This window comes from Tyto alba, unplaced genomic scaffold (genome assembly GCF_018691265.1).
Source record: "Tyto alba isolate M040663 unplaced genomic scaffold, T.alba_DEE_v4.0 Super-Scaffold_2, whole genome shotgun sequence".
NCBI classification, from domain to species: domain Eukaryota; kingdom Metazoa; phylum Chordata; class Aves; order Strigiformes; family Tytonidae; genus Tyto; species Tyto alba.
Window position 1 is genome coordinate 31,938,948 of NW_024881282.1, and position 15,952 is coordinate 31,954,899.

The 15,952-nt window shown below is 43.0% G+C and overlaps 1 protein-coding gene across 1 annotated transcript; it reads left to right on the forward strand.

Annotated features, from left to right (window-relative positions):
- The first annotated feature begins 278 nt into the window (after positions 1 to 278).
- On the forward strand, positions 279 to 15,658 carry HMGXB4 (HMG-box containing 4). The gene is made up of 11 exons (XM_042792073.1): positions 279 to 457; positions 2,710 to 2,809; positions 3,401 to 3,519; positions 4,901 to 4,976; positions 5,899 to 7,049; positions 8,275 to 8,356; positions 8,833 to 8,897; positions 9,209 to 9,314; positions 9,856 to 10,025; positions 11,237 to 11,359; positions 13,287 to 15,658. The coding sequence occupies exons 2-11, from the start codon at positions 2,779 to 2,781 to the stop codon at positions 13,329 to 13,331; spliced, it is 1,968 nt and encodes a 655-aa protein (XP_042648007.1). The 5' UTR covers positions 279 to 457; positions 2,710 to 2,778; the 3' UTR covers positions 13,332 to 15,658.
- The last annotated feature ends 294 nt before the right edge of the window (positions 15,659 to 15,952 follow it).

Genomic DNA, 15,952 nt, shown 5'->3' on the forward strand with positions numbered 1-15,952 from the left:
AGCGGGAGGGCGAGGGGCAGGAGGCCGCAGGCTAAGACGGTATTCCGAACCCCACCCGCGGGCCGTGGCGGGGAAGGCTAAATGCCGCCTTGGGGTTCTCGCCCCAAAGCCGTGTCGCCCGGTGCGGGGCTGCTGTACCCCCAGCGAACGGCGCTCCCCGCCCGGCCGGGCCATCGATGCGCTCGGCGATCCCCGCCTTTGTTCCCGCCCCGCGGCTGCCGGCGTTGGAGGTGCTCGGCGCTCGGCTGGCTGTCCCTGGCTGGGTGTCCCTTGTCTCCCTCTTCAAGATGGCGGCCGCAGGCGGCGGCGCGGTGAGAAGCGGCAGTGCAGAGTGAGGCGGCCGCGGCGCCTTCCCGCCCCCCCCCCCCGGCCCCGCGTCTCGGCACCGGCCCGGGGCGTGCTCGGGCCTGCTGCAGGGGTGGAGCCGCGGGCTGGAGTGAGGCCGGAGCCCGCGCGGGTGAGAGGGCGTGCGGGCGGGAGCGGGGCGGCGGCGGCGGAGCCCGGACCCTGAGGGTGCCGGCGCGCATGCGCGGGGCTGGGCCGCGGGTTGCCCCGGGGGGGCGCGGGGCGGGCTCGGGCCCGGTTGTGGTCCCGGTGCCGTGTCCGCGGCGGGGCCGGTGCCGCCGTTTGCCGCCTGCGCGGGGCCCGCCTGCCCCCGCGCCCTCCACGGCTCCGCCAGGTCGCTGGGAGCGCCGGCGGGAAATGAGACGAGGGAGCCCGGCCCGAGCCGCCGCCGCCGCCGCCCCTCAGCTTCCCCCCACGCACCGCGGCCCAGTGGGGCGTGCAGCAGCCTCCCGGCGGGGGACCGGAGTCCGGGGGCGCCGCGGAAAAGCAACGCTTGGCCTTGATCTCGCAAGCGCGTGCGTTGAGGAACGGGAGACGTGAAGAGAAATCCTCTCCGCTGAAGCTGTGCGGTTATTGCTGAGGCTGAAGAATGGAGCAGGGCAACCTAATTGAGATTTATAGGATGAGACTAGTTAAGGATATATTTTGCGTTTGCAGGGTTAGAGGCCTAGGTTATAAGGCCCTCTGTATGTTATCTACCAGCCTTTACACCTGCCAAGCAGATGAGATTTTAAAAGAGAGCAAATAGTGTGCATGCAGCTATAAACAAATCTTAGTTTCTCCAAGTCATGTGTTCATAAATGACTGTCTTCTGGTTAGTTTTGCTGAGCAGTATCTAGATTAGGCCCTTATCCTCTCGAGCACAATGCTTTAGTATCATGTGTGTTCCCACTGACACTCGTATGACAACTGAACATCACGAAATGTTGACAAGATCTCTTTCAAGATTGTGATCCCACGAGTGGCAAGATGCTCTTTTTTACTACTAAGTGCAGTGCTCTAGTGCATATACATATGTGGTGCTCTTGTGGGTATTTCTTTCAATTTTTTTCCCATTTCACGCAAATCTTAAGAGTTCCTAGAGAGTGACCAAAGTGTTAATGACAAGGGGCTGACAATAAATAAATTCTGTCTACAAATTGCTGTGCTTACTACTAACAATGTATAGTGGTCAGAATACTGGCTTAAAACATTTTGTGGCGGATAGTTTCCCAAAACCTGAAGAAATAACATGTATTCCTATGAATTTAAACAGAAGCATTTCCTGTATACCTGCAAACTTGATTGAACTGGGACTTTGTTGTTTCACTTAAGTAACCACTGTAGGATGAGTATGTTGGATGCTCTCAGCCTCAGCCAGTTATTTATAAAACTGAGGTACGTGCAGGGATGTACAAGCACGAGTTCCCTGTTCTCAAGTCATTCAAATGTAACTTCAGTGTGGCAAGATTACTGTGACACTAGGGTGAGCAAGCTGCATGGCCTTTGTGGTTGAACGCTTACACATGTGTGCACACACACAAACACACAAAATTGATTAGATGCAATTGGTTTAATCACTTAAGAGCAGCAGGTTGATCTTTTCATGTTAAGCTGGTCACTGACTGAAGAGCAAAAGCTGTTTACTCTGAGAGAACCAGAGTGCAGCTATTCTATAAGGGCAGAGTCCTGCTATATGCCAGCAGCTGTGGAACAGAATGACTCAGTTAGAGGAGGCCTGAACCTGGGGGCTGGCAGGGTTGGGGTGCTGCGGAAGGTCTAGTGAAAAGGAGTGCTTTCTTCCATTCCCTCTCCCAGGCTGGCATTCAGAATGGCTGCAGTGGTAGTGTTGGGAAACACATCAGAAGGATGTACACCTACACTACAAAATGTGCAATCCTTTAGTTAAAAAGATGTGAAATAATTCTTTTGTGGTACCGTGATTTCTGCCTGATTCTTTCTTGTCCTTCACTTCATCTGAGATTCAAGGGTTTGAAATCTCTAAACATCCTGCTCTTTGCTATGGTGGCTCCTGACAAAAAATGGCTTTGACACAAGTTTGGGTGCAGTTTTGTGTGGCATGAAAATCAAAACTCAGCTGTCTTCTCATCTCTTTCTATTTTTCTAAATAAATTACTTCAGTGATTTGCAGATTTTAGAACGAATAGGTGGTCTTTTATATCTTTAAAATAATAGAACAACCTCCAATTTAATTGAAAAAAAAATTCTGTCAAGCCTGAAGAGTGAGCATGAACCAACCAGGAGGTAGACTCCTTTCCTTTCCCACTGTCTTCCAGAGAATCTTCACTTGGTTCAGAGGAAGTTTCCCATTTTACATCATGATTCTTCTTTATGGGAGGGTTATTTTCATTCTCTGTTTCTCAGACCTTTTCCTGTAGATGGGAACGGGGGAAGGAACGTGGCAACACATTCTCAGGCTCCTGCAGGACCACCATGGCTTATGATGACTCCAAGAAGAAAGAAGGTATGACTGCTTCATAATCTCAGAGGGAATTGCCAAAAAAAAAAGGGTACCCTCTGTAGCCCTTGCCAGGCCATGCAGTCAGAGTGGGAAAGGAAGCTAGTATGCTGTGGAGCCCTTAAATTTAACCTGGCCAAGTTGCTGGAGGATCCCAAGCCCTTGACTTCCAGGTGTAAAGCACTGGGATTGGAACTTGAGAGAAATGGGTGGTATTTCATAATGCAAACACCTTGATTGGAAACTCTGCCACTGCAGCCTTTCTTCTCCCTGCCAGGTCAATGGAACGGGAGACCAGTGATAAGGATATGTGTACTCATGGTAACATTTCTCGGTCCAGTTGTCTTTAGGAAGAAGTATACAAGGGTTAAAAATGAAATCTTGAGTGATTGTGTTATAGCGTTAGCACACTGTGCTCCATCCCTGTGATCAGAGAGTACAGATTGTTATCTTTTAGGTCCCTGTGCTTGTTGGGTTTTGTGCATCACCATGTGCCAACGTCCGCTGCTGTATTATTTTGTGCATAGTCCACATGTCTATCATTGCTTAATGGGGTATTTAATTTCTTCCTTCTTTCCCATTTCACATAAATCTTAGAGTTCCTAGAGAGTGACCGAAGTATCGATGACGTGGGGCTGGCAACTGGCAGGATACAGCGAGAGAAAAAGCGCTCCTACAAGGATCTGCTGCCAGAAGAAGACGAGATAGCAACTCAGGTCAGGAAACCCTCAGAGGAAAGGTTGAAGGTGTAAGGATATGTGTAAAGCTAGTGATGGAATAGGATGAATAGGTTTGTTGTTCTTTTTTATATAGAAATGCATGTAGAAGACAGCAAGAACAGCTAATTGTGTCCTCTATTGTTCAGTAACTTTCCTGGGGAAAAGAAGGGGGTCAAACCCAATTAAAACTGATTCGAATTTTTCTGACCTCAGAAAATAGGGTAGTAGGATGCTGTCCTAGTGTTGATGTAGAACCTTGCAAGTCATAAGATAGAATGAATAACTTTTTACACACACACACACACACACACACACAAATTATGGTTGTATAAATAGCCGGTAAAAGATGAATATAATGTTAACTGATGCGCTGTTGTCTTCCTGATTCTGCAGACAGCCTGAAACGGTAGCTCTTGAGAGGTATGAACTTGCCCTGTTCACCTCTTTGGGGCCTTAACTCTGAAATCATGTAGTGACAACTTAAGTTTCTTCAAAACTTTCCTCTTTGAGCTAAAATTTCTGCTGTTAGCTCAAAGGTGACTATTTTGTGATTATTTTGTTTTTTAATCTGAAAAAGAAGTTCTAGTTTAAAATGAAAATCTTCTTCTACCATGCAGATGGAATTCTGTAGAGGAGTTTCATTTTCAGACCATAAATTGGTCAAGAGACAAATAATAATTGGGTGACATGACATATTAAGGACAATTTTTTGGCCCATTGTTTTGATTGTCACCTCTCTGTACCTCTTTTCACTTTTATCTTTTTCAGCATATTAAACATGAACTGCTCACCTTCATTTTCAAGGCTTGACCAGCCTATGCATGCTTAGATATTTCTTAGCGTTATTAAGAGGTAGATGTCTGTCTTTTATCAACTCATCAGCTGATCTCCAAGTGCTGGCTTTCATTGCCCATTTCTTAACACTTTCAGATGTGCTCTTTCAAGTTTTCTTGTGTATTGCTCCTTTCACTGGGGGGAGCTCCCTATAGAGATCTGTCTTTCAATTTCTTTATAGCCCTGTCGTGCTGCAATGCCTACAGAAAGCTTGATGCCAGTTAGGTGGCTGATGTGCTAAAACCAGTCCTGACTAATACCATTTTTTGTATTCTCCCACCTATCCGTACCATGCTTTTGGTCTCTTACCTTAAACCTACACTGTGGGTTCTTGGGGACAGAGTATGTTTTCTTTACTTGTTTTAGCACCTAGAATAATGACCCTCGTTCATACCTAGGGTTCATTGATGTTCCTACCTAGGATTCCTAGTAGTACAAATAACTCCTGATATCTCCTCCAAATTATTATCTATGTCAGGAGTCCATGTGAATCTCATATTAATCCCCTCTTCTTTGTCAGCAACCTTTTTTGTTCTTATTCTAGGACAGTGAGCTTTTTCCAGGGACAGAACCTCACAAAAAGAAGAGAAAGCACTCCTCCGATGAGTTCTGCTACAGAGGTAGGATACTAATCAAGCAGGGGAAGGGGCTAACAGATTATGACTTCGAGGAAAGGATGCTGTTAAACCAGTATCATCAAGCTTTGTGGTTAGCACTTTATGGGAGGAGAGTACATCAACGTGTTTTAGGACAAGTAATCAGAAACCCGATGCTGATCAGCACCAGACAGCAGAAGATTAGGGAGTGATATTTTCAGAGTCTAACTTAAAAAGTTGCCATTGCTGGGGCTAGAGATCTTCTGCCTTACCTTTTGGTATTTGCATCTTTTTTTTCCTATTGCATTGCAGCTTCTAATTTTACTCGCAGATAGTATTACTTGCTCTGAATTTATAAAAATAGGTTGCATCAGGGTGAAAAATAAATGCTTTTGGGTTCAGCTTAAATACAGAAACATTATTCTCAAAATTAATAAGATGGCCAGAAAATGGCAACTCTGTTCATAAAAGCTTAAGAAGTTTAAGGTTTATTTTTGGCCCAAGGAAAAGATAAAGCCAAGCTAAAATTTCGTGAAAATCTGTTTTCAGAATGAAAAAGCTTGTGTTTTAAATTCATTGGTCTCGGCTAAAAAATGGCACTAAAACCTTGCACTTGAGATGTTATCTCAGATTCGATAAGATATATTTTCATCAAAATATGTTATTTCACGATATAATACAGAGTTTGGCAAAACTTCAAGAATGTTCCTATTCTATCTTCCTGCCTTAAATTATTTTACCAGCTCAGGCGTTACAGCTCCTGTATTGTATCAGTAAGGCAGCACTGAGCTGGCTACAAGCTTCAGAGAGATTCTGTTTCAGCCAGGATGTAAATCTATTAGCTGTAATCAAGTCTTGCAGGATTCCCACTTCACTTCTCTGGACTAATGTAATGCTGTCTTTGAAGGGAATCATCTTGATGTACATTGCTCTTGATCTTTTTCAGGTGTTACGCCTTTGGATCTACCATCAAAGAAGAAGAAAAAAGCAGTTTCTAGCCCATCCTCAGCTGATACAACCATGGATTTACTCAAGGCTATTACCTCACCTTTGGCCACAAGCTCAAAGTCTTCAAAGAAGACATCTGAAAAATCATCTTATTCTTCCTCTGGCCATTCTGAGAGCAAGAAGGAGCACCACAAGAAGAAGCTGAGTGGGAGCAGTGGGGAGCACTCAGTGGACGATGGCAGCTTTCACAAATCTAAAAAAATGAAACCTCTCTACGTGAACACAGAGACACTTACTCTTCGTGAACCTGATGGCTTGAAGATGAAGCTCATCCTTTCACCGAAAGAGAAAAGTAGCGCAGCAGATGATGATTCTTTCTCCTACTCTTCAGCACCAGCAGCTGCAAAGAAATCTTCAAAGAAATCATCTCGAGATGAGCAAGGCTCATTCCTGCTGGGTCATGAACTTCAGAGCTTCCTGAAGTCATCCCGGAAGAAGCACAAACCACCTCCAGACTCACATCCATCTTCTGAGAGTTTTGGTGCTGACACCTCCCATTTTTCAGAGGGCCATGGGAGCGAGTATGAGATTTCAGGTATGGAGGCACTGCCAGAATCTGGTTCCTCTTCTGGTGGGGAGTTGGAGGCTGGAGAGCTAGTGATAGATGACTCCTACCGGGAAATCAAGAAGAAGAAGAAGTCAAAAAAAAGTAAGAAAAAAAAAGACAAGGAGAAACACAGAGAGAAGAAGCACTCTAAGTCTAAAAAGAGTTCTGGGCACACTCCTGTGGCAGTAGCAGAAGTAACAGTGTCACCACCACCTCCTCCCAGTACCCCCTATGTTCTTTCTCCACCTCCTCCTGCTGTTTTTCACTCAGATGGTCAAGGTGAGAAGAGGAGGAAAAAGGAAGACAAGGAGAAGGACAAAGCTGAGAAATGGGAAAAGGAAAAGGAAAGAGAAAAGGAAAAGGAAAGAGAAAAGGAAAAGGAAAGAGAAAAGGAAAAGGAAAAAGAAAGAGAAAAGGAAAAAGAAAGAGAAAAGGAGAAGGAAAGAGAAAAGGAAAAGGAAAGAGAAAAGGAAAAAGAAAGAGAAAAAGAAAAGGAAAGAGAAAAAGAAAAGGAAAGAGAAAAGGAAAGAGAAAGAGAAAAAGTAAGGAAAAATTGGAGGGAAAATAGAAATGGGGTGGTGGGTAATGGTGAATTAGGCAGTCCATTACAGAGACATGTTAAATTGGAACAAGGAGAAGTAATAGCAGGATCGATGGTTTTGCTGGTGCGTGTTTGGAAAAATGTGTCAGCCACTCTGATTTCTGTTTGTAGAAGAAAGAAATATATATCATTCTGGTTTTGTGTCACAAGCAGTCTTTAGCCAACAGAGGTTCTTCGAAAAGGTTATCCTTCATTTGCTCGGTGCAGGTTATGTACCAAGCATAACTGCATCATTTGCTAAGGTAACCGGTTCTAGCTATTGCCAGGCAGACTTTTGGGTAACTGATCTAGTCCATTATCACAGTTCCTGAAGAAGAAGTATCAAGCTCTAACCTGAAAAGTGAAGATACTTACCCATTTCCTTATGTATTCAAATTAAATTCTAATTCTTACACACTACCACATTTCCACTTTTGTCCTGTACTCATAAATTCAGTTTTCCATGGTTAGTTACAAAAATATGAGTAGGAGGAATGGTAGCTAGCATATGCATGAGTTTACAGGTGATATAACTGTAGCTGTGTAAGTATGTAAATGGAGAAAAGCAGTTTGTGTATGCTCAGATAGACAAGAGTTGATTTGTGTCAGGAAATGGGCAGATGTAGCCCAAATTTGTTCAGCCATTATTCTGTTCTATTTGGTAAGTTTACTCTGATCATAGCGCAGCAACTGCTTATGCCTCTGCTGTCAGTGTACTCACACTGTCTGTTTTCCTGCCAATTTGAAGTGTTTTGTAAGGGTGCAAGGAATAGAATAAAACGTTATGATGAGGACTGAATTGTTTTGACACATCTGTAATAGGTACTGTGAATAGTATGACACACCTCCTTTTTTTTTATTATTATTATTGTAAGTTTTAAAACTGAGATACAGCAACAGAGTTGTCTGTTAATCCTGGATTTAGAATAGCAGGTTGTTGTAATTTATGAATGAAATGCATTGATACAGTTGTTGCAAGATAAGCCTTGTACCAAGACTGATTCTGGCTGGTTCCTGTGCTTTCATAAACACTAAATTCAGCCAGAATATGTAAAGCACGGCCTTTTTAGGTTCCTGGTCTAAGCACCACATCTTTCTTTAAGTCTTCAATAAATGCCAAATTCTTATTAAATTCAAGTAGGTCTCATCATAATTAAAAATCTGTTTCCTTTTCTTCTTCTGACTAGCCAAAGAAGAAAAATATGTCTGCCTATCAAGTCTTTTGTAAGGAATATCGTACAACTATTGTGTCTGAGCACCCTGGAATAGGTGAGAGAATAATCTAGCCTTCTCTTGATTGTACACCAGTTGGATTAATTAGCAGAACATACCATCTCTGTTTCATACCAACCTCTTAATTTTGACAGAATGCAAAGAATCTGCCAATTTGCTTTGAATAAGAGGTCGCAAAGGGAACAGGAGTGGATTTCATTATTTGATTTAATTGCATTTTAACCAAGCTGTGAATCTGTATAAAGAAGTTGCTAGCTTGCTCTGTCTTTACTGAAAGAGTTCCTGTGTATACACGTGTGACTTTATATTCCAAGTATCAGCTGTTTTTTTTCATTTTGAACTGTAATGGGAATGCACACTGGCAATAATTTTCAGGACAGGGTGGAGAGTTACAGTTGTGGAATAGGTTGCTTCCTAAATGTGTATGCCTGGACCAGTAGATTTTATATGTTCTCTCCATTATTTTATGATTTCATTTGTTTAAAACATTTTTCTTTCTTTCTTTCTGCCAGATTTTGGAGAGCTAAGTAAAAAACTGGCAGAAGTGTGGAAGCAGCTACCTGAGAAGGATAAACTGGTGAGTGTATGTGAGTTGGGTTTGTAAAATGATTTCTGAAAACTAGGTGCTTAGGTCAGAATGTGATGGCAGCATTGCCACCGCACCTTGCAAACATCCCCAAAGTACTTGTTACCTACATCCCCAAAGTATGTGAAGATGAAAAGTACGGAAACCTTGCCCTTTGCAGATATAAAAAGCATCCATTTTCTTCCCATGGTATTGCTTCACCAGTTAGCTATGTAACGTCGTTCTGCCTTCAGGTCCTGGCATCAGGTTAACAGAATTACCTAATGTTATGAATCTCTCTTTTCATACCATGGTAACTGCAGATCTGGAAACAGAAAGCTCAGTATCTCCAACACAAGCAGAATAAAGCAGAAGCCACCACTGTGAAGAGAAAGGCATCCTCTTCAGATGGTGCACCAAAAATAAAAGGTAATTGTTGCACTTTATTTGCTCCAGTCTTTTTTCTTGGACAGGGAAGATAGTGTTGCCTGTGGAATAAGGAACAAAGGTCTTTCCCTGCTTCACACCCCTACCTGCGTTCTCACAAGGCTTGACATGTAAATGATCATATTACTCAAAAATAATTTTTCTGTGGGAGCAAGAATGATGTCAGCATTTTTCAAAAAGATATCCTTGTCTAATTCATAGAATAGTGTTGTTTTTAGCAGTTTAGGGATTGAAATGTAAAATAAGAAGAGGCAGCAGGAAGTTCTAGGGGGATTAGTTTGCTGCTAGAGGAAAAAGGGTTTTCTTGGCTTGGCATCTCTCATTATCAGGTTTCCCAAATTGCATTCAGCTGAGGTAGATGCTTTGTACACGTAGAAGGAAAGTTTTGATTCCAAAAACCACAAGACCAGGTCCACAGGACTATTTAAGCATCTCAGGCCTTTGAGATTTGGACTTTAGTAAGTAAATAGGCTTTCAAGTAAAAGAATGAAAGAAGAGAATATGGAATTTTGTGTGTTTCCAGCTTCTCCAACGGGAGTGATTTCCCCTCATAAGAAGTCCCCCACCAGCACCGTGGTGGTGTCTTCCTCACCAGCCAAAGTCCCCGAGACAGATCCAATTGATGTAGCTGCACACTTGCAGTTGCTGGGTGAATCTCTGAGCCTCATTGGACACAGACTGCAGGAAACAGAGGTGAGTCCGTAACCAGTGATGTCACAGTGGTGTCATCTAATCTATGCACAGGATGGGGGGAGACATTTTATTTTACATAAAAATTTAACCAGTGCTCTTCTGTTAGGAAGAGAAATTAGAGATGGTGTGTAGTGTTTATTTGATGCATTGCTGTTTGTTTTCAGTGAAATAAAAGGCCTCCTTTCTCAGTAAACGGGAGGCATCAAAGGCAGACAGGTCCTTTGTGTCTCGACGTCCTCGAAGGCAGCTCTTAGTTCAGCAGCCCCTTCGGTCTTTCTTAATATATGTTCACCTTGTATCTGGTACTTCCTTGTGATCTTTGCCAGTCTCTGGTCCAGTTTCTGTTACTGTTTCAAGCCTTCTTAGAAAACCGTCAGCCTTCACCAAGATGTTTTTTGCATGTCCTGTTGTTTTCTGGCAGTATCGTATTGCCGGTGCATTGGATAGGGGCTACTATTGTTTCAACTTACCTGGTAGTGTAGATGATGTAATATTTTAATGGCTTCCTACTGTTAGATGATAGTGATTCTGTGCATGCACACACACACACGTAGTTTCAGAACTCAGCCCAGCCAGTAAGGAGAACACATAATTTGGCTCAAATGATATAATTGAATCTTATGGCTAGCATGATCATCTCATCCCACTATGCTTGCCTTTTTTATCAGCAGTAAAATAAATGCTCTTGCATTTTGTTTCTGGTATCACCAATTGAGGTCATTCTTCAGAGGAACAAGCAGAGTAAAATCTCCCCCTTTACAGAAAGGCACACGAACAGATTCCCTTTCAGTGGGATGTCAATGACTAAAGTATTTGTTACAGACATAGCATTTCTTTAGACTTCAATAATAAAACAACTGTTGTCTTTAGGACTCATGTAGTTAACAAAATAGGTGGTACAAAATGGTAAAGGAATTACATTACGAAAAAATAGTGGAATTGTTTTATGCAACTGACAACTTTCTGACCTTTTCTGTTGCTCCTGCTTTTTTACTACACCAATATGTTGCCTACTGAATTCTTAAATTTTCTGAACCAGCCGACTATCTGTGAAGTGCACGGCGTAGTTTTGTTACTGTGTAAATACTGAAAGTGGACTAGAGGGGCTCGAGAGTGAAGATCCTGTCTCTGCATGAGAATCAATGCAGTTGTGAAAGAACCGTAATTTCCACTACTCATCCCTACCCAATTTTTTCCTTCCTAACTTCCAGGGAATGGTGGCTGTTTCAGGAAGTTTGTCGGTACTTCTAGATTCAATCATCTGTGCTTTGGGCCCGTTAGCATGTCTGACCACACAGCTACCTGAGTTGAATGGCTGCCCCAAGCATGTTTTGGTGAGTTCCTTATGGTTATTTCCATTCTAGCACTGCTAATTTCAGTAGAATCCAGATAGAGTTTTTTCATCAATTAGTCTTATGATGTGATTATAATTCCAGTGCAATAAGAAAATCTTCTCGGTCATACACTTTTATAGAGGAATATTTCTTGAAATTCTTTAAGATGTTATTGTTGTATGGTATTGTGCAACTTTTTTTCTCCCAGTAGCAATGGACCTAATACTTGTAGCATTGATTGCAGTGTGTGTAGGTCTTTTTTTAGTGACTGAATCAATTCGTCTGAATCAAAGTGCCTGTACACATACCAGTATTTTTGAAAGTTGTAATTTTCTGTAAAAATACAAAGCACCCTCTAGCTGCTCTGCATCACACAATCTGTTTTTCCTTTAATAGCATAAAAAAATAACGTGATCTCAGGATTCCTAATGTGATTGAGTAGGGCCTTTTACATGTGGCTCTAGTCTTCTCCAAGGAGAGAAAAATAGTCTCTGTTTTAAGGAACTGCATAACTACAGGTTCTTTTCCACTTTACACTTAATATTGAGCCTTGATTTAGCAACAGCTTGTGGTATCTATGTAGCACGATGTGAACACAGATTAAGATGGCAGCAGCATAAAAGGAATCAGGAGTCTTGCCTCCAACAGAAGACATGCATAAAGCAGTGAAGGAGAGGAGTAGAAATGAAAAACAAATACAGAGTCTGCAAAAGTTAAGAGATTAAAAACAAATTTGGCAGAACAGCAAAAATGGGATGTGAATTGGCATGTTCTAATAGGACAGCCCAAACACTGATTCATTCTGAGAATGGACTGTTAACAACAACAGCAAAGTTGCCACAAACTGGCTGTCTGCACAAAAGCTGAGTCAGTGGGGTGTTCCCATCCTAAGCCATGGAAAAACATCCTATGCTTTTTTTCCTTCTTGCTTGCCAAGTGCATTCAGAACAATGACACACCACATGATTAATGGTGTGTATATTGGAAACTTGATCAACTTATTGTTATAAGGAGCAATGGAGCCTTAGGTGGATTAAGGCACCTTTCATTTCTGAAAACGGGTATTCAGACTTGATAACAGGGAAATTATTCTGATTTTTACCATCAGATTCATAATGACAGTGGGGTTTTAAGACGGATAAAATGGTCAGTGGTCGTGTTGCATGTAGAATGCAATTTATTCTTTCAGTCAGTAGGTGGCATTATTAAATTCTAGAATCGGCTGGTGCAGATCCAGCTCCTCTGTCTTCAGCAATGAAACGGTGGTATTCCTAAGGCCTTCAGCCATCCAACCACAGGCTTGGGCTCACTGAAATACTGCATTTGAAGAACATGCACAGAAGATACTGACGGATCTTGTTTTCTGATGTGCATGAGAAGGGCTCTCACTCAGAACTCTATTAGGTTTTGCAAGGAAAACTGGAGGGCACTTCTTTTTCCCATCTGACACCCTATTAGTGGCTGTGTTTAAGGGTTTTTCTCTTTACTTTTACACTATAGAATTTCATAAAGGACTTGTGTGAGTGTAAAGGCAAATAATTTTTTTTTACATGCTACAACTTTGATCACTTTGCTCAAGTCCATCATCACTAGTCTTTCCTGTGGTTGATGTGATGTGGTTGACATGTTGGCTTGTTTCAAATTTAGAGACAGCGTATGAGGCTTATAAGGAGGAGGTCACTTGAAGAAAGCCTCAAGCATTTTAATTGTTTCCAGGTGCTTACAAATACCAAAGCTACCTTTATGATTAGTTAATTTATATTTCCAAAGTTGTGAAAATAAGCCTAGCGGTGGTGGTGATGACTAGGCAGATTTGGTTGTCTGGTCATATGGTAACTTGTAAGACAAGTCAACCCTCCTCTATGTCATTTTTTAAGGATTTTGAGTCATTACCTGACACTAAAAAATACTGAATTTCTTTTCCCAGTCAAATACGCTAGACAACATCGCCTACATCATGCCTGGACTTTGATGGGAAAGGATCCTGGGATGTACCCAACTTCTGCATAACTGACTTGTGTACATATGCACTACGCCGGCACTCCTGAAGGGCTCCGTGTGTAGGGTTTTAAAGTTTTATATCTGTATAGTATATACATAGGATTGTAACAAGTTGACTTCTATTTTACGAAAAGTTGTGAAGTTAAGCTGAGAAAACCCTTTTGTGTTGGTGGGTGAAATGTCCTCCAACCTGAAAGTATTTTGTATGAAGAATTCAGAAAGCTTTTGAGACACTCGCCTTAAATTCAGATCCTTTAGTGGGGGAAGCAGCCAGAGAATGGACTTCTCAATGTAAAGAAAAAAACATCACCGTGAGAGAGGTCATTGAAACGGGCAGCCCAGAGAGGTTGTTCCCTCTCCATCCTTGATGATATTCAAAAAGTGAATGACCAGCTTGCTCTAGTTGGACTTTCTTTAAGCAGGGAGATGGACCAGATGACCTCCCAAAATCCCTTCCAACCTAAAGTGTTCTGATATTCAATGGGCAGATAGAGATGACAATATATTTTGGACCAAGGAATAGAACTGAACTCTTCACCAGCCCTGTTTCTAACTGGTTTTCAGTTTAAAATATCCCACTTGAGGGCAAAGCTGGATAGCTGATACAGAGGTTTTTGCCTTTTGGTCACTTCTTCCAACGCCCCCTCTTCAGTCAGTAATAACTGAAAGTTGTCAGCATCAGTTGGCTGGTCTGGTAGCTGGCATGTGACGTCAAGTGGACGATGACAATGAATTTAATCTTTTGTCGTGGACTTGCACCCAGATCGTCATTAGCACGATATATCAACCAACTTCATTGGCTTGAGAGAATGAGCCTCCTGCTGATTTTTCCAGGGCATGATCAGCCTGCTTTGACAGATAGGAGCGTGGAAGCAGATGGAAAAACTTGGATTGCTTCTGCCCATCTTGCTCCTGTTTTGTGAACAGACAGCTTTGTTTTCTGAGATCGCTCACCCCCCGTCCCTTTCACCAGCAGTATTGAAAGAGCCATGGTGCTGCTGCAAGGCAGGGACTCATGACCAGTCTGAAGCAGTTATGGCTGAGTAAGGCTCATGTGGGTTGACTGGACCGATTCCCCTTCCTTCCAGCCACATACTTGGTATTTGGTTTTCTGCTCCTCTAGAAGGAGAGCACTTGATTCTCATATAGGCTTTTGTGTGTCTGTATGTACGTGTATGTGGTGTTCATATCATATGTATTTAACTTTTACCAGTATCTGTAACAGATTTTAATTTATCCTGTATATTTCTCTGTGTGTGTATATATATACATAATTTAAAAGAAAAAACCCCTCCCACCACCAACAGTGTGTGGAAAATAGGAATCAAGTTTGCCTCACCCCACTTCCTGCAGGAATCAGTTCCATGCATAATAGTAAGCATTGGCATTGTATGGGGAAACACCAGTAAGATTTTTAAGTGTTTGTAGAAACAGGCTCTTGTGGAGGTAGGTAGAACAACTGAAATATAATTTTACTCTAGCCTTTCCAGCCTTCTAACAGAAAAGTTTTTAAATGACAGAAGAGCACATTTTTACTTCCAACCTGAAGTCTAGCTTGTTTTATCAGGGCAATTGAAGGTGAGCTGTCCCTCGTTGTGTCTGAGCCTCAAGTCACATTTAAATTAAATCCTCAGGTGTGCAGGAGGGTTTTTTCTCCCCATTCCTCTTCACCATGTACTCCCCAGCTGCACCTGTACGAGGTAGTCTGTCTCTTACTGAGCTTTTCTCGGTGCAGTGTTAGGCTTTCTCAGTCAGATAGTGGAGGAGGCAGAAGGTTCTCAGACCACGCTACAAGTTCTCAACCCAAGCCTCAGCCCAGAGCATACGTGTTTTAACAATACGTGACTAATCCCAGTGAGCCTGGAATTGGGAAGGGCCCAGGAGGGAGGCAGTTGGATCCCGCTCCAGATCCTGGCCCGCACTAAAGCACCTGCAGTTGGGAGAGGCACACTGTAACCAGCTCTTTCCAGCCCTTCACAGCAGAAAGCATTCTGGTGAAAGGGTAGATCTGCTCTCTTAAGGAACAGAAGGGGTTCAGCTTCAGCTTTATTGGCCGAACAATGAAAAACTCTCGAAGAGTGAAGAACACACACAACCCTGGTGTATTGTATTTTTATTTAAAATTTGTACACTTTGTATAATCTGTATCTTGTGGTATTTGGTACTAGAGGGAAAACTTTGGCAAGACTTAGAAGTTTTTATATTTTTGTTATTTCCTTGCTGTTTGATCCAGATTACGTTACAATTATACAAAGAAACTTTTTTGTACTGTACTTACAATATAATTTTTTTTTAACATTTGGAGTGTTGTCACTCATTCCTTGGCACGCAACTGCGTTTCCTGCAGCTGTCCTTAACTCCCGGCGTTTAGCGTCCCTGTCGCCACGGGCCCGGGCGTGGGTTTCCGTGCGCGACCCCCCGACGCGCGGGGCAGCCGCAGGAAGCGGTGGAGCCTCTCGATGGCGGTCGGTTCCCACGGGCCGGTGTGAGGCCGGCTGGGAGCAGCGTCGCTCCGCGCCTCGGGGCCGTGCCGTGCCGTGCCGTGCCGTGCCGTGCCGTGCCGTGCCGGGCGCTCCTCCCGGGCGGCGGCCG